Source organism: Folsomia candida, unplaced genomic scaffold (assembly GCF_002217175.1).
Source record: "Folsomia candida strain VU population unplaced genomic scaffold, ASM221717v1 Fcan01_Sc037, whole genome shotgun sequence".
NCBI lineage: Eukaryota > Metazoa > Arthropoda > Collembola > Entomobryomorpha > Isotomidae > Folsomia > Folsomia candida.
Window position 1 is genome coordinate 72,691 of NW_019091229.1, and position 22,158 is coordinate 94,848.

Here is a 22,158-nt window from a genome sequence, read left to right on the forward strand (position 1 = left end):
GCAAGTTTGGCCTCAATTTATAACATAATTTGCTTCAATTTATAGCAAATATAGAAGGTGTTAGATGACAAACCACTAATCAGGGACTGTTTCCTCCCCCCCAAAAATGTCCGCTTGCAGAACGGACGAAAAAGCTAACAAGACGAAGCTCCGTCGTTTGATCAATAATGAAACCCCAAAGAGCATTCGCAGTATGACGAAACTACTAAAATCGAATCCCACAAGTCATTAGTAGAGATTTGGACAAAATCAAAGTTCCAACGCTAAAAGCCGTGCGAGCACCGCCTTGCCGCAGGTAGGGACGAATATGTGGTCACAATCGACGAAGCTTTGTTCAGGGTATTTAGATGACTGTAATCGAGGTAGGTCAATTTTCTGTGCGTCGTAGAGAAATTTTACAAATTTGCTACAGCTTTAGATGGACTTTGGAAAGTCTTAAGGACGAGTGGTTAAAAATAGGCAGGCCTTCAAAACAGAGCTCCACGCCGTTGAAAAATCGGCGGCGGCGGCGTGAGTAGTGAAAACCGTCGGCGGCGGCGGCGTGAGTAGTGAAAACCGTCGGCGGCGGCGGCGGCGCGCCGTTTGGGAGCTCGGCGGCGGCGCGCCGATATTTCTGCCTCAGTTTACCAGTCAGTGATCATAACTGACCTCTTTATTTAGCTTTCTAATACATAGTAATGTATTTCGCGTGCTAATTTTAATTGGTTCAGCGAAAAAAATAAGCCGACCCATTTTTTAATTCGTGTTAATTCGAGTTTTCTGCATTACAGAATTTCAAAAATATTTCTCGACTAAACCCATCAGCCTTAATAGCCATGTAACTCGATTCTTGACGGAAATTCGAAAATTTAAAAGTTTGCTTGATTTTTCATAAAATGGAATGTTTTAAATCTTTGTAATTGTAAGTTTTAAAAAACAACAGGACTAAGCAAAATTTAAGATTCTCAAAAAACAGCAATTTTTGCAAAGTCAGGCTATTTATGTACTCAATTTGTATTGCCCAAAATATCATATTTTAAATATACGTTATCTATTCTTTAAGTGGCGTCAAAATTTGAACTGATCTCTAATTAAAAATGCGTATCGGGAAAAAACTATTCATTTTCTCAATGTCAATCACATGCACAATCACGAAACCGTTAAAACCCAAAGTTCGACATTTTTTCTCGTTTTAACTGGTTTTAATTGTACGAAATGCCTTTTTTCTCGGCGGCGCGCCGGCACTTATGCGGCGGCGGCGCGCCGATGAATTTCCTCGGCGGCGGCGGCGTGTTAAATCGGGTCGGCGTCGGCGGCGCGCCGGCGAAAAATCGGCGGCGTGGAGCTCTGCTTCAAAAGTGTCACCCAACCGAATTTTCAGCTTTTTCGGACGTTCAAACGTTCAACAATGGGTAGTTTTTCGAAGCTGATAATGATGTTAGAGTATTGGATTGAATTTGAATATGTCTATCATGCATTATTTTCAGGGTTGGCCAAGATAATTTAACAAGATACAAGATATCAGATAAAAGATACAAGATATATCTTGTATCTTGTGTAACGGAGTTTATCTTATCTTTTATCTTGTATCTGAACGTTTCTCAAAAGTACTTGGTATCTTGTATCTTGTATCTGGAGAATTTATTTCGATCATATTTTATTTGAAATACTAGTCAAGATACAAGATGGTTTTTTAGTGAAAAACCGGGAAACTTGCATATTTGGTAGTATTAAAACTTGGAATTATGAAGATTTAAAAACCTCAGTGTACAGCTTTGCCGAGCCGGATGCAAGGTTCTGTTGTATAACGTCGTAATATTTATTTATCCACAGTAAATGAACCCTCGCACGTTGGAAAATTTTGTAATTTGCATTATATTCCTAATTTGTACCACCATTAGAGCAATTATTCCAAATTTCAACTGAATATACTGGTAATAGTAATTTCAGTTCCATAGAATAATTTAAAAAAAATCAGTATGGGTCACCACAGATGAAATTCTCATATTTGTTTATAAATTGTAAACAGGGACTTGCATTATAAATTACAATGCAAGTTATGAGTCTATACTATCATTATTAACAAGTTACTCGGCTACAGCTACAAAGCTACAATACAAAAAATCAAGTGGTGCTTCGTCCTTTCATTTTTTTTGCAAACTTCGAATAATTTATCTTGTATCGTGAAAAAATTATTTCAAATAAATATCTTGTATCTTGTATCTGGGATCACAGCAGATAAAATCTATCTCGTATCTTGTATCTTGTGTAACTCTAATTATTTGTATTTAGTATCTTGTATCTTAAGGTTTCGTTCAAATATTTTGTATCTTGTATCTTGTATCTTTGAAACAAAGTATCTTGGCCAACCCTGAATTTTATAATTTTATTGTAAATTTATTTCATGGAAATTTAATTTAAACTTTGTTTTATAACGATTCCCGTATAAAATCGACTGGAAAAGCCTTTCACTAGTACCTCAGCTTCACGCGAGGGCAGTGGTCGCACTTTTTAAAATAAGTTTGCAAAAAAATTAGAAAACTATTTTTTTGATTTGCTCTACCCGAATTTGGGTTCAAGTTTGAATTTTATTTATCTACCAGTGAGCACGGGTGTCTCAAATCTTCACACGAAAAAATGGGATACCCTGTAAACATGTACAGTATTTAACTTCCTTATGGATAATGAAGTTGTCTCAAAAATATCTCACGGCAAAAATACGCCGCAAAAACACTGATGAAATGTCGATACCGATCAGTTTTGCGACGACCAGGGATACCACACCAAAGACAGTGATCGAACTTGATGGCAACCGTGGGCCCCTTTAAATTACTTTTCATTGATTACCATGAAAAATGATGGGCCCCCCATTCGATAAGATATTAATTATTTTTTTTGGTTGTGTGGTAACAAAATATGCAAGTCGGGAATATTAGGTGAGAGAGTAATAAGTACATATTTGCAGCTATTGGAAGTGAGATACTGGACAAAGTCGATGTTAATTTAATTTGTAACTATTTTTGGAATTTTTAACATCGTGTTTATAATTTTATACAATATAATTTGTACATATAACAAAGTAACTGGTATACATATATTCACGAAAATGCATAAATCACAGGAACATTGTAACTGTTGAACCTTGAAACCTGAAAAAATAATATGCAATATTAATATTAATTTTAATCGCCTAGCATGCATTTACAAGTACGGTTGGGATTGCTAACTACGAAATCAATCGTAGTACCCATGTGCCTTCCCAAATTATTCCGTACTTTGTAAATGTTCTAAAATTGTGAATCATTACCAGATGTGAAGAAATGTATATGCATAACCTGACTGTCTTAATCGTAATCCTCCTCCCATTAAGATTCTCCAGCATTGATAATTTCCAGTTTTCTTTTCCGAACTTTAAGTATTGTTGGGTTTTGGTACCTTTGATAACCCAAATACCACAACACCTTTAATAATACAATAAAAAATAGCATTTATTTATATTTTATAAAGTTGAGTTTTTTTATATAGAATAGTTTTAGCTTACCGTGCAAATATGTGCACAGCAACCCATAGTCCGAGCGCCTTGTTTACATTTGCAGTAAAAACCTTTTATGGCGTCAGCACCTTGAACTTCTAAAGAATATTCGATCCATAGGTCGTGGGCTTTATTTGCTGTAAATCTTGATTCTATCTTGGCTCGGACAATGTTGGTAAACTCGGAATTCAGTTTAATTTCAAACTTTTCAGAGTTGGACATGTGCAAATGAGCATAACGCTTGGCTAATCCAATTTGATAGACTCCAAGTGTAATGTCTTCTAAGTCTTCAACAGAAAGCTTGGGAAATTTTTTAAATTCTTCCAACGAGGCTGTCTTCCACTGCTTGGTCCGGCGATCCATTTTTTCGTCCTCCACTCGTTTTTGTAGAGCATTCTCCTGGTCGACGAGTTCCAGTGCTCTTTCGGCTATTTTATCATGTTTGGGCGAGTGGGTGGACAGAGGAGGGTAGAAACAATTAATGAGGGCGCAGCCAATTCTGAACAACATGGGCAGCTTCTCAAGGTATCCTGTAATTAATCGCACAGTGTAATAACTTTAAAACTTGCATCATCATTCCATCATATTGACATAAGTACATATGAATTATACGTATACTTACCTCCTGGAACTGTCTCTCGAAATAATTTGAACTTTTTCTTGATTCTTCCATTTACTGCCTCCACTAACCACCTAACCAACGTGACCCGTCTTGACTCATTTCCTTGCGAGGTGGTGAATTGTTTGTCATCGGTGTCTAGTAGCTCCGGCATATGTGTCAGGTGTCCAAGGCGAAGCAGAGTCTGAATCACGTCTCTGAATCCCCTGTCCAGAATGTGGTGATCACCGGGTTTCAAGTACGGAGAATCAGGTGGCAGCTCTGACAGGATGGACTTTAGGATCCCAGCATCATTATTAGCACCTGCAATTAATAATTTCGGATTATTTGGCAAATATGTAACTTGAAATAGATTATGCGTTTTGTTCTATTTTTTTGATTTGCTACTAAAATACACTTACCATTAGCATAATAAGGACCACACGCAGTCAAGATATACCCCGACGGAAGAACTATCATGAATGGTTTAATCAAGTTGCGCTTCTTCTGGCCAGAATAAGTGAGTTTCTGTAGTTGAAAATCGGCTGGTTTCTCAATGTAAATGTAGGTTCCATCCATGATGAGAAACAGCTTGGTGGGGTCCTCTTCTTTGAATAATTTAGAATATATTGGTCGCGAGTGGTCACGAAGTGCTGCTTCACGAGATAAGTGTTCAAATCCCAGGTACTTCTTAACGAAATGGTTGTCCAGAGCTGTTGCAACTGCTTCAATGGTCTCACTCACACATGACTGATTGGGAATTCCAAAAAGACTGCTCAGGACTTTCTGCATACAAGGGTATATCAACATTTAGTACTAATTCTAGTGAATATTGCGGTAAGAATGAATGTTATATATTAATACCTGAGACAAATTGTGTCGAAGCAGCATAAGGAAGATGGCCAACGCATTTCGGACACTTCTGTTGACACTGTTGTGTACATGACCTGATATTTCTGTCAGCAGCGAGTTGAATTGGATTTTTGAGAATCCGACAAGGTTTTGGTAGTCGTCTTTCTGCACATCAGTTTGATCGTCAAAGTTGTAATGACGTCTTCTGGCACCTATCCTGTTTTGTTGCTGGTAAGATCCAGAATCCACCGTGCTAGCTCTTCATCCGACATTAAGACACCATGTTTAGTTGGAATGATCAATTCCATCGCCTCATCTGTGAAAAGTTGTCTCTCAAGGTGCACAGCGCAGCAACGATTGTCGTGGGGGATATAGATTTCCTTGTCTGTCCAAACTTGAGTAATTGCGCACTTTGGAATTCTTTTTCTGCCGTTGGGGTCATGACATATGAAACACCGTTTCTGCGTAGATTCAACAGAGTCGATCTTTGGTAGACGCCGTGATTTACTTGATTTAGAGCTGGACGTTGATACTTGAGAGTCTCGGGCAAGAGAAGACAGGATTGACACTTGAGACTGTGTTCCTGCAGTGGTCATCGTGATCGTTGTTCCCTGAGTGCTCCATTCTGACTCGACTTCACTTCTGCTACTTATTGAAATAGGCATTGAGAAGTCATCTTGTCCACCTGGTAGATGAGAAGGTTATTGTTATTAGTATTGTTATTGTATTCGTGTTGAGTGAACGAAGTGCCCTCACTATTTAACCGGAAGTCGTCTAACTCCATGTCTAATAGTCCATACTCAAACCGGTCGATGTCTTGTTGAGCATCGTCGTCGCCGCCGAGAGAATAGTCGTCGTCACCACCAAGAAAATCCTCTTCACCGCCACGATGATCTTCCTCCTCACCGCCAGGAGAATTATTTTCTTTAGCGCCGCGAGTAGTGTCTTCCTCACCGCAACAAGATTCGCCTTCATCTCCTCGACGAGATTCATCTTCATCACCGTCACGAGCACCATCTTCCTCCGCGTTTTCGTCTTCTGTGGTCAGATTTGCCCTTCGTTTTGCCCTCGTCTGCTCAAGAAAAGTTGGTGTGAGAATTGGAGTAATTGGTGTTCTCCGGACGAAATTCTTTAAACCAGGAGCTTTTAGTTGACCTCGAATCTAAAATGATAATTACTTATTAAATAAATGCCAATTTATACGAATAGAAACTTACCTTCATGTAGCATCCTTGGCAAATGACCTCATTTTTATCACTGTCGTTTGACTTTCCATCCACGTAATTCTGATAAAGTGGCCACAAAGAATTTTGCCCTAATCGACTCCTTTTCTGAGTGGTGGTAATGTGACTATTACAATTTTTCATGAAACACTTTATATTGGGCATTTTGAAGCACTTCGTGATGTGATGCGGTAAGGCGATGTGCACAAGAATGATGTTTTTAACTCTGTTTTTTTTTGCAAAGTAAAAACTCAACACAAATATATGCAGCCATTAGCAACAAAACGTACATGAAATCAGTAAAAAAAATATTGAATATGAGAAATGCATGCAAAAGTATGTGCGGTTGTGGTCAAAAATCATGGTATCGTAATTGCGCCGGTTTTTTAATTTTTGTCTCTTCCCACTCTTCAACACATTTGCAATTAAATAAAAATAGGCTCCAAAAACCGGCGCAATTACGATAGCATTTTATTCGGCCCCAAAGTTGAGCATAATTACCATCAAATTCGATCACTGTCTTTGTGTGGAGCACTTTAGGTGGAATAACTTTGTCACAGAGTTTTTTCAAGTACCAATATGATTTTATTTGTTAAGAAAATGGGTTTATACATATAAATGTGAATATGGGCTTTGGAGTTATCGTTTGTATAATTTACATACAAAGATCGTCAGATTTTGCCAATATAATTATTTACTTCACTGTTTTTTGCCACTATTATTCCTGGTTTTAATGTCCTCGATTTCTTTGTCAAGTTCATTTTGTTTATTGCAATAATATTTTTCACTCAAGTCCAGTTGCTCGACCAATCTCAAGTTCTTTTTAATTAGCTCAGTTAAGAATTCTTTCATGTACTCAGACAAATTTTGATCATTCTTTATCTTTTGCATTTTTTCGGCGAAATACTCTCTGAATTTCTGTTTGATTGGTCCGTATTTCTTTTGCATTATTTTTTGTGCAAAGGCTACCTGACTAATGATATCACTCTCCTCATAAGCAGTAGTCGGGGCCCACCAACCTTTCATCACTCCAATGGCATTATAATTATGTTCATTTAGCAATAGTGACCCTTCCCTGATTTCGCCATTGGATTTTGTCCAATATTGCCGCGCTGAATTACTAAAGTGTTCAATTCCAGCCAAGAGTGAGGCGCCTTTTACGGCACAGACGCTAAGTAATTGTTCATCGGGTAAACCATTTGGAACAACAGCATTAAGTTTGGTTCTGAAAGTATCGTTAACCACGTCTCTTGTTTCGGAAACTAAAATTACTTTGAATTTATTTGGAAGAAGATATATAACTGATTTTAACATAGTAATAAAATCGTTATAAATATAATCCAACATGTAATCAAAAACCCTTTTATGTCCTCAGTCAGACTTTTTGGAGCTCTGAAACCCTTGTCTATAAATTTTTCCACCTGAGCTAGAAAAACTTGCCATTTCGAAAGAGCTCTTTCTTAGAACAATTACTACGAGGGAATGTAAAATATTAGACAAGTGAGATATGCCCACACGACCAAAGTATTGAATTGCAACCGCATCAGATTCAGAAATTACTGAAATTTTGAAATTAAGTAGGGTCGAAAATCTTGAAATACCTGAATAACTTTCACAATCAATAAAGGAAGGAATAACGAGAACACAGTTGGAAACTTTCCTGGACAAATTTGTTTCCGCGTATCGTTTTAACGTAAGAAGCATAATTAATATAATAGAACACTCAGTTAGTTTCATATTTTCAGGCCAAAGTTGCAGGGAAACATTGTTGTTAACAAAGACATGACCAGCATTTACACAATTCTGTTGGTGACGTCCTATCTTAAATTCATTTCCGGCATATGATAATATATTATCCACATTATCTAACAATTTAACAGTTGCGTTTTTGTTATCATCCCAGTAACTCATGGAAAGCTTATCTATGCCGAAATGTACCCTAATGGATACTGTTTCAACAGTTAAATCTTTTTGTACAGAAAAAAGCGTCCTCTTATCAGTCATTCGCGGTCGTGGCGCTACTGACGGAGTCACAAAAGTTAAGCTTGACCTCGTAGGGGCTAAGTTGGTTTTAAATTTTGAAATTGCCTTATCCCCTATTATGGCTAACTCAGAGACTAATTTTTGCTCGAATTGAGCATAAAGTGTAGATCCGCTAAATTCTTTTCTGAAATTCTTAACGACTTTAGCAATGCTTTGCTTATGAGCTCCTTCTAACAAACCTAACGTCAAGGCGGAACTTGCTTCTTTCTCAATTTCTGAATTATACTCCTTCAAGTACTTTTCCATCGCAGATAATAAAATTATTTTGTCGTCATCTTCTTTATTAACCTCGACAAGACCAGAGCCATCATTTTCTTCCTCTTTACGCAAATTGTGCTCAGGTTTTATAAGTGTTTGACAATTTGAATTTGCAACAATATCTCGATGTTTCGCCATTTTTTCTATAATATTTTCTCCTTTCATGGATGCACCATTGTGGAAATATTTTATGCTGATGGAGGAGTCAAATATTGACGATAAAAAATTTTGTAATAAATTCTTCCTGAGAACCTCGTTTCCAAGTTGTGGCGCGGGGACCTTGTGACAATTGAAGACGTTAAATAGGTCAAGTATCTTTGACATTGGGTCATCATTGATTCTACTCTTTGAAAAATCTAGAAGTGAGTGGGGCGAGTTGTTTCCTTTTTGTCGGGTCGATTTTACTTTGTGGATAAGAAGGTTAATTTGTTTATAATGGTCGAATTGCTCCGATCGAAGTCCTTGAGCCAGAAGGGGGACGAAGTTTCTTATATAATCCATCTGTTTTTTAATTAAATATTTAGTTAAATAGAAATTCGAAATAATGATCATTTCCCCTAAGCTCGAAATAATATTGAGACAAATCGTCACTTGCGGAGGTATAATAAAATGCTACATTTTTTGGTAACGATTAAGGACACATTTTATCACTGACGGGAAACAACTCAAAAACATGCGAAATTGTCGTTATTTAAATAATTTAACATTGTATATCCAATTTTTAAAATACCGCGTTTTTTGGTACATGGAATCTAGACCTATGTATCTATATCCCGTTACAAAACGTGTCCTTAATCATTACCCAAAAATTGCGCACTTTATCATAGTATCGGTGTCGATTTATTCCTAAGTATTTAGAGCTTAATATACGTGCATAGCTTTACTTATGTATGTACCTTTAAGTCCTCATCGATCATGACAACTACTGACGACGACATCACCAGCGATAGTCCAGCTAGGGCGATGTAATTCGGATCTTTCATTCCATCCTGGAATGTTCCAATTATATCCAAAATGTATACCCGAATTCGGGACGAAGAACCTTTTTTCACCCAGAGTTCGCCCGACCAGGCGACCAGCATTGGATCAGTTTTGTTTGATTTAAATTCACTCAAGTCATTGTCGAATTGTTCATAAAACTCAAGCTGCGTTTCTTGTCCGTCGTCTCGAAGGTGTGATAACATTTCCCGCATAAGAAGAGAGTCTTCATTCCCATTGTTAGGGTCCAGGATTAATCCGACGATAGAAAGGCTAGGAGTGGATGAGTTATTCTGAACGCCAAAAAGTTGTTGGCAGAGGGCAACGTTTATGCTGAGAATTCCATTTTTACTACTTGTGGCTAGACATAGGAAATTGCCTGGCTGTTGGTTATTCGATTCCACTTCCATCTGCATAATTAGTAGTTAGTAAAGTTGTTGGCTTAAAATTATTTATATGATTGCTAGATGTATTTAGCTGGGCACGTACCAACATAATTAATTAGTTGGTGACGTGTAAATTCAGTAAATGTATTTGTTGCTTGCAATCCTTAAAATCGAGGAAGTGAGTGCAGTGTGTTACAAAGGATGGAGATGAAGATGCGCAATTTAATGAATGTTCTCTGACAATGAATGTATATAGGCTGATTTTTATTTCAAGGTATGAAGGTGAGAATGGACAGGAAAATTCAAGTGGTAATGCCTGCATACATTTGTATGTACGTATTAATGTATGTATTTATCCTCCACGTCAGCACCTATTATTGTAACTTAAATTATATGCCAAATATGTACGTATGTAATTTGTAGAGAAGTGGTTTATCATACCATATTAGAAACAAGATGAGATCAAAACGCAGGATAAGAGAGTTCAGATAAAGTTTGAATTTAGAGTTTACATGGTCAATGTTATTTATATATTTGCAAAACACTACCTCAATTTGTTATAAGTGGACGGTATTTGTAAATTTTTCCGAATGCGCACGGGTTTATCAACCAACCGTACGCATGTTCATATTTATTACTAAGAAAGACTGGACATTTTTATAGCATTTTTTTACCCATAAATTCACAAAGAAAATTTTAACAAATTCCCAACCATCAATATCATAGAATATCGGTATTCTTTGTTTGATGTGAATTTCCCAACCGTAAGGATTTTATATAGAGCTGGGCCCTGCATAAAGCATGTCCCATTATGCAGAATTTCGACCCTTGTTCTCCACATTGTCCATGTCATAGTTTTTAAGGTTCCCATGGATGACGCGTTGGCGCGTAATCTCACTCTGCCCCTATCCAATGTATTCAAATGTAATTTCTAAAATCGCATCAAGTTCATGAGTGTTGAGATAAATGGGACTTTTGATATTTTAATGTAAAGCTAATTTTTGGTACTACAAAACCTTGGTGTTTTCAAAAATTAGAAAATTCATTTGCTATTTTTGCACACTAATTTTTTTCAAAAATGACTTTTCTAATTTTTCAAAACACCTAGGTTTTGTAGTACCAAAAATTGATACTACATTGGTAATCTCGTTGGTCCAGGCTCCCAACTTGGGAGCCTGGTGAAAATATTCGAATCTGTTCTCGACACTTTCCTAGCACTTGCAAACAATTCCTCGGTAATCGTGGAAAAATGGTTGGTTCTCCGGTGCCGTCTTTATTCCAACGAAGAGACGAAGTCGTTCAGAAGATGGACCTTGTCCAACGTAAGAAAGAATAAAAAACGTAAATGCAACTGGTCAATTAAAGGCGTCAACATTTTTGAGTTTAGGTTTGCGCAGATATAATTTTCAGGGGTCGATTCACTTGAAAATCTTGCCTGCGTCCGTGCGATGTCAGTTTTTAAACCAATTTTTTTGTTGTTTATTGTGTATGTACCTTTTTGAGTTTTTGCAGCAAAAACTCAAACTGGGAGAAACAATTTTGCTCCCAGCTTTTTTAAGAAAAAATTATCCCCAATTTCTTTGAGAATGGATTATGTGCAGTCAATTTTTTTTAGGAAATCCAGTTTTTCGTCAAATCGCAATAACACAAAGTTAATTAACCGGTAAAAAACCGTCCATTAATTATGTCATGGAAGAGGCGGGGTCCAACCAAGGGTACAGTATGGCAGTATTAGTGCCTATGTGACACATGTTAAAGGGGGGTCTAGAAATTCGCGACTTTTTGCGTGCCATAATTTATGGATGTCCCCTAGAAAGACAAGGCACGAAATCTTGAGCTATCAAAAGATATTCAGGATATGTCATCGACATCAGGTCCCATCGAGCCACCTGAAGTCAACTGTGTCACAGAATGTCACCCTCTGGAATCGAGATCGTCTTCAAATTCACTCGTGTATGTGGACGAGAAACCAGCGTCCATCAAATCTACCCCAAATTCTAATCAGCATAACGGTGCCCAAAATAAGACTGAAACCAAGCGGAACTGGTCACCGTCAAAATCGAGGCAAACGACGACAATTTCTTCGAATTTGAGGAAGCCGAGGAAATGCCGACCACCGCGTCAACGCCAAATTTTACCACGCCTGTCATCACGTCCGCCAAATCCATTAGGTGCTTAAGATTTTCGTGACATTAAAAAAACTATTATGTTGGCCGTGATCATTTACATATGAACTCTTTTCATGAATTTTTATCATTCCAGCCGAGAAGACTACATTTTGTATGAAGGGGACCGACCGTATGGATGTTCTCGATGTGTGTGCCGTTTCGTCAACAAATCCTGGGTGGTTCGCCATATGCACACATGTAAAGGAGTCAAATTATGATAATGATACCTTCAAATATGTAGATGTCGCATAATAATTTTTTTTAATTTTTAATTTTTATTTTGAAATAAAATCAGTATCATAAAAGTATTTATGTATGTAGTTTAAAAATTTGTGGGATTCACTGGTACAAGAATATACACCTAATACATACCAATTTATGAAATCATGTCCGTTTAAATACTTAAAACCAAGTCCACAAACAGGCATGTGCATGATTCAATACCATAAGCAGTACCGGCGTCTCTGGTGGTCACGTCGTGACGAGGTGATCCAGAACATGAGCAACAAGAGGAAAGTTATGGTTGGGTTATGTTGACTGAGAGTTGCATGTAATTAAAAACAGATTTTTGTTAAAAAATATAATTCTGCCAGTGATTGTATATAATCATGATTGCCGTTCGTGAAAAATAAATTAGCTTTAGTATTAGTAAGTATGTAGCTTGCTTAGAATATTTTAATTATATTTATTTCTATAATTTTTTCCAATGTTTCAAAAATTTATTATGTTTATTTTAGTGTTATCGTCATAATTTCAATTTCACTCCTTTACACGTATTCATGTGGTGAATAACCCAGTCTTTAGTTTTGAAACGACGCACACATCTACAACACCCATACGGTCGGTCCCCTTCATACAATATGTAGTATTCTTGATCTTTGCTAGAAAGATAGAAAACCCGTTCATAAATAATCACAGTCAACCAACGTACAAATTTTTTATAATGTCACAGAGGTCAATGAAAAATACCTCATGGATTTGGCAGAAGTGATGACAGGGGTGGTAAAGTTTGGCGTAGCTGCGGTAGTCTGCATTTCCTCGGATTCCTCAAATACGAAGCAATCGTCATCGTCCCCCTCGATTTTGAGCCGGGATGGCGGAATGGTTTCATCCGTTAAGTCCATCTCGGCAGGGTGGTTATCATCATCAGAATATGAAAACGGGGTAGATATGATGGACGACGCTGGTGGCTTTGAAGATATTGATTCGGGGTGAGGGTGCGATTCTGTGACGGAGTTTACTTCGGCTGACTCGGCAGGTGCTGATGTCGAAGTAGAAGATACAGTAGCAGAGCCTGAAATAATGGATAAAATAAATTAGGTAATTTTGATGATTTAAACGTTCCTGAATTTAATTTATTACGTGGAGTGGAAGCTGCAATCATCCAGTCGAACACGGCTTGGTCACAGACCTCGAGTTTTTCACGTTTTGATGAAATATTTTCATCAATTTGCTTCCTTTTGCGAACGTTTTCCTTCTCTGCATTCGCTCGATTTACAAATTTTTCGGCTGAAATTTTCAACAAAACGTGGATGTCGACTCATAAATTAGTGTTTATTTTTCTGGAATTTTACCGTGTTGATTCAGACTTTTTTCTATCATTTTTTTGATCCTTCCCTTCAGCACGATTATTTCTCGATCCATTGCCCACACCGCGGAAACCGTGGTGAGACAAGAGAGGCAGGAATTTTCTTCCCCCTCGGACGGGTAGACAAGGGAGGAGGACGAATTGGGGATGAGGCCTTTCTTAAAGGCCTCCCGGTTCAAGAGATCCTTATAAAGGTGAATTTGATCCTTGACTTGATCACTGTGTGAGACGGAGACTGCGGACAATGTCGAAATTGAGCAGAGGAAACATCCTCCCGGAATATCTATAAAATTACAAGAGCTGGATATAATAATAAACTATGATAACAGATATATTGATGTAGCAGTAGAAAGATCCTTTAAACACGATGAATTAAGATTAGAATTTGCCTAAAAGCCGGATTTCTTAAGAAACGTCCACAAAAGATCCGCTTTCAAAATACATTAACAAAGCACTATTTAGAGGAACAAAAAGGCAAAACAACAAGTGACAACAACAAAAGATTGGCAAAACCATTGAAAGTTTCAAAGGTTTTGCAAGTTTTATTTCAAATTGAAACCCTTGAAAATTAGATGTCGATACTATAAACCTGACCTAACTAAATTCAAAAATGTTGACATCTTTATTTGCTTACCCTCCTGCGTAACTTCGTCAGATCGTCGGGGGAATAATGACGGAACCGGAGAACCAACCATTTTTCCATGGCTTCCCCGGTAGTGCTTGACGGTACCAGGAAAATGTCGAGAACAGATTCGATTATTTTCACGAGGCTCCCAACTAGAATCTTGTCTTAACGTGCGGACAACTTTGACCCATTTTTCTCGCAAGGGATCATTCTTGTTGGGAAATCTAAAGGAAGTATGTTTGATTAACAAAATTGTTAAAATACTAATTTTAGGTTTACTACCTGTGAAATGATAAATCTCCACAATCTCGTTGGTCCTGCTGCGTACAAGCCGGTATGGCGCAATAAAACTTCATCCTCAGTATTCCTATGATATTAATTGATTTAGTTAAATTTGTTGTTAAATTGTTGCTGAATATTTAATAAATAATTTATTTGTAGAGTAAATTCACAATAATATGCTACAAGTTAGTTAGGAAATCTTTTACTCTATAGTTTTTACCTTTATCTCCGTAATTATTTACTTGCCTTAGTCAATCACTTGGTCAAAATCTGCGTAACAGTATAATTTATAATTTGTTAAATTACAAATAAATAATTAAATTTTTGTTTTGTTATTATTATTTTGCGGAAAAGCACATGTTCAGTGAAGTATGATGGTATGTTGCCGCTCTATCATTCTGCCCCGTCGTATTTTCCAAGGGACAGTGCACAAATTATGTCATCGATTTGACATTTATCAATCAATTCTACCCTTGACATGTAAATATAACATGGACCAAGTGGAGGTCAAGGGTCAAAATTCTTCAAGTACGTACAGGTTCTTTACGCACGGTAACATTGAAATCACTAGTGTTGGAAAATTCAGGTCAACAAAGGATATGCTTTAACTCTATGTAAAATAATTTTACTAAATAAAATGTTAATCTATGTGGATTTTAATAAAATCGCTAATTACGAGTTCGCATCGTTTAGCAAAAAAGTTCACAAGTTCTCAAAAAGTTAGTATGTATAAACCTCAGTGGATTTCAATTATTAAGATCACCAATTACGAGTTTGCAAACAAAAAATTAGCGTGAGATTTCAATCAACAAAGGATATCATGCATATCCTTTGTTGGCGTGAATTTCCCAACTGCAACATTTACATATTTAGATATATAGTTGTACCTCGGAATTTTTAAACTAAATATTTTTATGAAAATGGTATTAGAATTGCAATACCAAAAAAAAATTCCAATGGTTTCAAAAATTTATTATCTTCATTTTAAATTGTTATTATTGTTACTGTATTGATCTCATTCCTTTACACTTATTCATATGGCGAACAACCCAGGATTTGTTGACGAAACGGCACACACATCGAGAACATCCATACGGTCGGTCGCCTTCATACAGTACGTAGTCTTCTTGATCTTGGCTAGAATGATAACAAATCATGAAATTGCGTATGTATGCATAAATGATCATATTATGGCAAGCATAAAAATTAAAAACAGAGTTTTCTTGTAATGTCATAAATACCTAACGGAATTGGAAGACGTAATAACACGAGGGGTAAAATTTGGTGTTGACGCGCCGGTCGGCATTTCTTCGGCTTCCTCAAATTCGAAGAAATTTTCGTTGTCTGTCTCGATTTTGACCAGGTTTGTGGTTACTGCTTCCTTCTCGACACCGTTGTTATCCTCATTAGAATATGGAGACGGGGTCGATATTATGGGCGACTCTTCGTCCACAACTGGTTTATGCATAGGTGAATTTAAAGGCGATGTCGATTCGAGAGGGTGAAATTCTGTGACACAGTTTACTTCGGTTGGCTCGATGGGACCTGATGTCGAGGAAGAAGATGCGGCCGAGAGATCTGAAGAAATTGATAACTTAACAATCTTTGACCATTTAAATGTTCCTGGTTCGTATTTATTGAGTACATACTTTGAGTGGGAGGAGTGGAAGCCGCAATCATCCAGTCGAACACGGCTTGGTCACATACCTCAAGTTTTTCACGTTTTGGTGAAATGTTTCCATCAATTTGCTTCTTCCTTTTGCTTTCAAAGCTTCCTTTTGATTCTTTTGCTTGAAGTTTGTCATTCTCTGCTTTCGCTCGATTTATAAATTTTTCGGCTGAAATTTTTAAGAAGACGTTGATTTCGATTCATAAATTAGTGTTTCTAAATTTCTGGAATTTTACCGTGTTGATTCAGACTTTTTTCTACCATTTTTTTAATTCGTTCTTTCAACAGAATTATTTCTCGGTCTAATGCCCACACCGCGGCGACCGTGGTGAGACAAGAGAGGCAGGAATTTTCGTCCCCCTCGGACGGGTAGACAAGGGAAAAGGACGCATCGGCGGTGAGACCCTGATTGAAGGCCGCCTGGTTCAAGAGATCCTTAAAAAGGCGGATTTGTTCCTTGACGTGATCACTGTGGGGGCCGGTGGACAGGGTCAAAATTGAGCAGAGGAAACAACCCCTCGTATCTGATCGGATGGGTTGATTCTGGTTTGCTGGTAGTTGCGGTGTGGTCGGGGGTTGGACTGTGGCTGCAATAAAAATACATGTGCTGAATATAATAAGAAACCGGAGGTAATGAAATAGCGGTACCGAGAAAGATTTTGTGCCGTGTACACTATTAACCTGCTTATCATAAACTGAGACTAAGATTGATCTGAAAACCAAGATTCCTTAAAAAGCCGTCCACAAAAGATTCCGCTCTTAAATCCTGGAAAAAAAGCTGAGAACAGAAATTCGAAACGGCAAAGCAACACGTCGACATCTAAAAATAATTAATTTGCTAGTGAAGAGAGCTTCGAAAATTATACGTTGATACCGGAAACCTAACTAATTGACGCGTTTGATCGACGTACATATAGCTCTCACATTTTTTTGTACCTAACAATTTGATACAGGTTTTACTCGCTTACGTTGAACATGGTCCACGTCCAGCTCCTTTGTCACTTGGTCACATTCTTGGAGGAATAAGGATGGCACATGCCAACCCAACAGTTTTCCTCGTTTTCCAATCTTTTGTACTTGGGTGCTGGTAAAATGTCGAGAACAGACGACAGCTTGTTCATGAGGTTCCCAACTAGCATCTTGTCTTAACTTGCGGACAAGTTGGATCCATTTTTCTTGCATTTCTCGTTGGTTGCTTGGGGGAAATCTAAACGAAATCGCTTCATTACATAACGATTAAATCCCAATTTTAGGTTTACTACATATTTACCTATGGAATGATATTTTTCGAGTGTTTAGTCTGTCCTGTATCGTACAAGCCGGTATGACACACCCTTTGCAGGCTACCATCTTCAGTTATACGCCTGAAATATTAATTAAGTTAAAAATCAAATTTTTATGCTAAAGCTAAATACTAATATTTAACAGATAATTTATTTAATTTATTAAGTAAGTAAAATCATTATTTCGCGAAATTTTGGCATTAGTACGTTGCTAATTTCGAAGTTCAAATTTAATTTACTTACTGACTTCGCCAAAGTGTTTGTAACCGAATAATTTAATGAATTATGGTAAAATTACGATTTTTTAAAGTTTTGTTATTATTTTGCGGAAAGCAGATGTTCAGTTGCCGCTCGCTCACTTTTCCCTGCCGTATTTTCCATCTGGGGCAGTGCATGAAACACGTAATCGTTTTGATAAGGCAGGACAAGTGCTTATCTAGCTTATCCATTGCATAGTAACATTATCAGCGACCATGTAGAGGGCAAGGGTCAATACTATTTGAAAAGGGACGCGTTCTTTACGCACGGTCCGGTTCTATGTAAAATCACAGCAGTTGGGAAATTCACGTCAACAAAGAATGATTTTACTAAAATGTGAATCACAGTGGATTTTAATAAAATTGTTAATTACACTAATTGTAATACATTTACGAATAATCATAATTCATTAGTTCGCATCGTTTGCAATGTTCGCAGAACAAAAAGTTCGCAAAAAATTGGGGTGAAAAGTCATTTTCTATCTTGCTCATCCAAATGCTGTGCGAACTACTTAATGAATACCGCCGTGGTTTCTACTTGGCGAAAAGTATTTATGTCACAGAAAATATGTAAATCCGCAATAATATTGCGAAATTTTATCAGAAAAAAGTGCAATTTTTGTACACAGTACTCGTATATATTTTGCGAGAAGAAGAATTCTTTGTTTTTATTTCACATATATGTGGAACATTACAAAAATAAAAAAACAGTTCAGGTTTTTTTCAGAATGGAAAACAATGAGAGGGAAAGAAGTGAAAATAGATAAGCTCAAAAAACAAAGGGTTCAAGATGAGAGGGGAAGGATGAATAGTTGATAAGTGAGAATAAATAGGTTTCGTTCAGCTTAACCGTTTCGGGCCAAAGCTTGGGCGTGTGCCTGGAAAACGAAAAAGTATGAAGATTAATTATAGCAAGTATTAATGCATAGCATATTTGTTCACGTATAACTTTGTAACTGTATAAACAAAATCATATTACAAAATTTGGTGAGAAAATTCAGAATTTGAAAAATCGTGAAATTTGTACACGACTTAATTTGTTTAAAAAATTGTGTACTTTGCGAATTTAAACAGTTGCATGCTAAATATCACGCTTAAGTTTGTAATGGAATAAACTAAATTTTACAAAATATTTAGTAAAATTTAGGACACTTTTCCAAATCTTGTGAAATTTTAGGTACAAAAATGTGTTGCATTTTGTTCCCAATTTTTGTAAAAATTTTAAAACTTTACACAGTTACAAAATTCCTCATAAATTGACGTGCTGAAAACTTACGGCGAAATGATGCGCCTTGGCAGCAACAACTTCTGGAGTTTCAGCAACCCCGGTGATGGTACCGAAGGGGGTTGGGATCCCGGCGATGTTGTGCGCTGGGGTCACGAGGGGAGCGGCGGCGTACCCGTAGCTGGCGGCAATTGCAACTGGAGCAGCGGCAACGATGTGACCATGACCTCGAGCGGCGGCGTGGGCCTGGAGAAAAATTTGCAAAAATTATACATTATATTGCGAAAATGACAACATTTGGTCAAATTTCTGGATAAAAATCCGGGTATTGCACTTACAGCGAAATGTTGAGCCTTAGCAGCGACGACTTCGGGGGTATCAGCGACACCTATGGGTTAAGTAGAATGTTAGAATTGTATGGGGCAAATTTTGTAAACTTCATGCTAATTATTGCATGTGCGTTATGCAAATTTTTTGAAATTCATGCAAATTACCGGTGATGGTTCCGTGAGCGGTTGGGATACCGGCCAATGGAACGGCGGCGCGGGCCAAGACTGGGGCGGCATAACCGAATCCAGCAGCGACTGGGGCAGCGGCGATGACGTGACCGTGACCTCGAGCAGCGGCGTGGGCCTATAGTAAAAAAATATTTTTTCATAATTTTGATAATTCTAAAAATGCAGACACCGAAATCCACAGTAAAGACTTTTTTACACTTAGCAAAAAAAAACATTGAAATCGCAAAAAATTGCTATGATTTTAATCTGATTGCCATGCCATGTTTTCTTCATGAAATTTTTTGGCTTACAGCGAAATGTTGAGCCTTAGCGGCAACGACTTCGGGGGTATCAGCAACTCCGGTGATAACTAAACAAAGCAAAATAAAGTAAAATTTAAATTTCCGTAAAATAAAAATCCATAATTTGCGTAATCATGAATAATCCCCCGAATTTGCGTAATTACAATAATCTCACCTCCATGAGCAGTTGGGATTCCAGCAATGTGTCCGTGGTGAGCGTGGGCCAAGATGGGGGCTGGTCCGGCAGCGTATCCGAGAACTGAGGCGGCAATAACACCTCGAGCGGCGGCGTGAGCCTGGCAAAAAAATATGCAAATTTAAAATTTTGCACATTTTCAAAAATTTCACAAATTTGCAAATCCTCTTACAGCGTAGTGTTGAGCCTTAGCTGCGGCAACTTCCGGGGTATCAGCGACACCTTGAATGATTCCGTGGGCGGTTGGAATGCCCGGGATTCCTCCGGCGCACACAACGGCGAAAAGGGAAGCGAAAACGATCTAAGACAAAAATGAGGAAATTTTACAATTTTTCCCCAAATTTTTTCCAAATTTCTTAATTTCTTCACTCACGGCGGAATGCATTTTAGAAATTTTTTGGCAGACTCTTCACTCGAAGCTCGGCTCAAAAGGAGGATAGGATGCGAATTGATGGCGGAAGAAGGCCTGATGGAACCCATTTATACGTCGAGCCCGACCTTGATCTTGATTTCTGGAGTGAATATCATCTTAAGGAAGATTTTGTGATATAATCACTCACATCACAAAATGCTGGCTTACTTACATGCGTCGCATGCACATGAATTATTACTTGAGATGTGGTCAGGGCAAGGAAGATGTGATATGATCACGTATGAAAAAGAGGGTGACGCCAATAAATAAGGTGGAAGTGTGCCTGCCTGCTTGATGCAGGGGGATGTGCAAAAATAAGGGCGATTTTTTGGAGACAATCCATACCTGTTTACATACCTGTCAAAATACAAATTCGAAAAACATTTGGAAGAAATAAAATTGATTTCCATGTTGAAATAAGCGTAAAATGTTTGAAAAATTTATATTCGTTGAAAACATTTTTTTTGTGTTTTCGTTTTGTTTGTTCCATTTGAGGATTTTAAGATTTTAATTTTAGATTTGAAGACGTTTTTACAAGATTTTACGGATAATTGCGAACTTTCGACCCCTTACATATAGCAGATCATGATCAGAAATTCGAAAATACGTTTTATGTAAATTTAAGGGTTACAAATTAATTCAGAACATGTAAAACATGATTCGATAATTCTTAATCTTTAACATCACCAAAATATAGCTTTCACTATCAAAAATTTCTCGCATAAACGGATTAACGTAATTTTTGCAGGACTCACTCCTCACGAGGGACAACCCAGCCCTGCAAAAAATGAGGTGTAATTGAGATAAATTTGTACATTAGCTGGTTAAACAATTTCTATGCAGAAGAAACAAGGCGACTCTTTGTGTTGGATTTATTGATTGTGCATTGGTTTAGTTGACTTGACGGTAAGAAGAAAGGGTGAGCGAGTGAGTTAGCGAATGAATGAATGAATGAATTGGCAAAATTGGGCAAAAAACATGTTATGATGATTTGATTGGGAGTGGATGCAGGGCTTGAGCGACGGCAGGTATTGATAATAATCATCGTGTTGAGAAGATAATGAAATTTTTGTGAGGTGGTGGTGGTGGTGCATACGCCCTTCGTGCATGTATTTATTTTTAATGTATTTTCCTTGCTGGGTTGGGTAATTAAATTTTGCTGGAGGTATAAATAAGATACAATTGAGTTTATTAGCAATGACTGCAATTAACTGTAATTTGTACCTAAAAAAGGGTTATTTTTGGATCATGGAATATTCTTGGGTGGGTATGCATTTCCTCGAGTGTTTTCAAAATGTACTTTAAATTATGAAAAATATGAGAAAATCACTGTGACTATTAATTGGTGACATATTCATGATACTAGTAACTTAGGGCGAAACTAAGTAATCACCAATGACCACTTTAAATACCCATTAATCGGATTAATAAGCAAGTGAGATTTGCATGGCAATATTCTGTTTAGAAAAATGCTATTTTTTATAAAATTTGCACATGCATATTTTGAATTAATTTTTAACCCTTCAATTTAAAATATGTTTTTACGAACGATGAGCTTTTCAAAAATTGCAAACTAAGCTAAATATGGGAATAACTATGTAATACAATAATACAGTAATTGGTTTATGCAAATATTTTTCGAGTCTTTACTAAAGGGAGGGCAGCCTGGTGGATACGAATTTGGCCTTGAATAACCCCGGAACGGTTTGTCGTAGCGGGTCAAAATTTTGAACAGAAGAGCATGTTATCCTCAGATAGTTGTGTGTAAAAATTCAACTCTCTACTTTCAAAAATGCCTCCCCCAC

The 22,158-nt window shown here is 37.3% G+C and overlaps 5 protein-coding genes across 5 annotated transcripts; all 5 read right to left on the bottom strand.

Annotated features, from left to right (window-relative positions):
- Nucleotides 1–2,802: 2,802 nt before the first annotated feature.
- On the bottom strand, nt 2,803–6,349 carry LOC118439487. The gene is made up of 8 exons (XM_035860812.1): nt 6,179–6,349; nt 5,718–6,123; nt 5,373–5,646; nt 4,974–5,220; nt 4,532–4,895; nt 4,134–4,433; nt 3,521–4,041; nt 2,803–3,440 (listed from the first exon to the last, which is right to left on the bottom strand). Exons 1-8 carry the CDS (start codon nt 6,347–6,349, stop codon nt 3,345–3,347), a joined length of 2,379 nt encoding a protein of 792 aa, XP_035716705.1. The 3' UTR covers nt 2,803–3,344.
- A 442-nt stretch (nt 6,350–6,791) lies between these two features.
- Nucleotides 6,792–10,028, bottom strand: LOC118439486. The gene is made up of 2 exons (XM_035860811.1): nt 9,382–10,028; nt 6,792–8,986 (listed from the first exon to the last, which is right to left on the bottom strand). Exons 1-2 carry the CDS (start codon nt 9,877–9,879, stop codon nt 7,556–7,558), a joined length of 1,929 nt encoding a protein of 642 aa, XP_035716704.1. The 5' UTR covers nt 9,880–10,028; the 3' UTR covers nt 6,792–7,555.
- A 2,650-nt stretch (nt 10,029–12,678) lies between these two features.
- On the bottom strand, nt 12,679–15,132 carry LOC110861058. The gene is made up of 7 exons (XM_022110171.2): nt 14,733–15,132; nt 14,513–14,597; nt 14,240–14,454; nt 13,592–13,888; nt 13,380–13,526; nt 12,987–13,311; nt 12,679–12,898 (listed from the first exon to the last, which is right to left on the bottom strand). Exons 2-7 carry the CDS (start codon nt 14,584–14,586, stop codon nt 12,763–12,765), a joined length of 1,194 nt encoding a protein of 397 aa, XP_021965863.1. The 5' UTR covers nt 14,587–14,597; nt 14,733–15,132; the 3' UTR covers nt 12,679–12,762.
- Nucleotides 15,133–15,463: 331 nt separating this feature from the next.
- On the bottom strand, nt 15,464–17,830 carry LOC110861057. Its single transcript, XM_022110170.2, has 7 exons — nt 17,708–17,830; nt 17,452–17,545; nt 17,150–17,388; nt 16,418–16,768; nt 16,162–16,350; nt 15,754–16,090; nt 15,464–15,649 (listed from the first exon to the last, which is right to left on the bottom strand). The coding sequence occupies exons 2-7, from the start codon at nt 17,529–17,531 to the stop codon at nt 15,514–15,516; spliced, it is 1,332 nt and encodes a 443-aa protein (XP_021965862.1). The 5' UTR covers nt 17,532–17,545; nt 17,708–17,830; the 3' UTR covers nt 15,464–15,513.
- A 528-nt stretch (nt 17,831–18,358) lies between these two features.
- Nucleotides 18,359–20,467, bottom strand: LOC110861077 (cuticle protein 18.7). The gene is made up of 8 exons (XM_022110190.2): nt 20,315–20,467; nt 20,114–20,242; nt 19,921–20,041; nt 19,755–19,813; nt 19,441–19,579; nt 19,285–19,334; nt 18,998–19,192; nt 18,359–18,599 (listed from the first exon to the last, which is right to left on the bottom strand). The coding sequence occupies exons 1-8, from the start codon at nt 20,324–20,326 to the stop codon at nt 18,567–18,569; spliced, it is 738 nt and encodes a 245-aa protein (XP_021965882.1). The 5' UTR covers nt 20,327–20,467; the 3' UTR covers nt 18,359–18,566.
- Between the last annotated feature and the right edge of the window lie 1,691 nt (nt 20,468–22,158).

Excerpts from the sequence above, each read along its gene's own strand:
- LOC118439487 (XM_035860812.1), bottom strand. The coding sequence starts at position 6,349 with ATGCCCAATATAAAGTGTTTCATGAAAAATTGTAATAGTCACATTACC. Across the intron at positions 5,221-5,372 it reads GGCAGAAAAAGAATTCCAAA|AGCTAGCACGGTGGATTCTG; the intron begins GTGCGCAATTAC and ends TGTCGGATGAAG. Across the intron at positions 3,441-3,520 it reads GCTGTGCACATATTTGCACG|GTGTTGTGGTATTTGGGTTA; the intron begins GTAAGCTAAAAC and ends GTATTATTAAAG.
- LOC118439486 (XM_035860811.1), bottom strand. The coding sequence starts at position 9,879 with ATGCAGATGGAAGTGGAATCGAATAACCAACAGCCAGGCAATTTCCTA. Across the intron at positions 8,987-9,381 it reads TGATCGATGAGGACTTAAAG|ATGGATTATATAAGAAACTT; the intron begins GTACATACATAA and ends ATTAAAAAACAG.
- LOC110861058 (XM_022110171.2), bottom strand. The coding sequence starts at position 14,586 with ATGAAGTTTTATTGCGCCATACCGGCTTGTACGCAGCAGGACCAACGA. Across the intron at positions 13,312-13,379 it reads GATTGCAGCTTCCACTCCAC|GCTCTGCTACTGTATCTTCT; the intron begins GTAATAAATTAA and ends CCATTATTTCAG. Across the intron at positions 12,899-12,986 it reads ACTTCTGCCAAATCCATGAG|CAAAGATCAAGAATACTACA; the intron begins GTATTTTTCATT and ends CTATCTTTCTAG.
- LOC110861057 (XM_022110170.2), bottom strand. The coding sequence starts at position 17,531 with ATGGTAGCCTGCAAAGGGTGTGTCATACCGGCTTGTACGATACAGGAC. Across the intron at positions 16,351-16,417 it reads AAAAAGTCTGAATCAACACG|CCGAAAAATTTATAAATCGA; the intron begins GTAAAATTCCAG and ends TAAAAATTTCAG. Across the intron at positions 15,650-15,753 it reads ACGTCTTCCAATTCCGTTAG|CCAAGATCAAGAAGACTACG; the intron begins GTATTTATGACA and ends TTATCATTCTAG.
- LOC110861077 (XM_022110190.2), bottom strand. Across the intron at positions 19,814-19,920 it reads AATCCCAACTGCTCATGGAG|TTATCACCGGAGTTGCTGAT; the intron begins GTGAGATTATTG and ends TGCTTTGTTTAG. Across the intron at positions 18,600-18,997 it reads CCAAGGCGCATCATTTCGCC|GCACACGCCCAAGCTTTGGC; the intron begins GTAAGTTTTCAG and ends TTCGTTTTCCAG.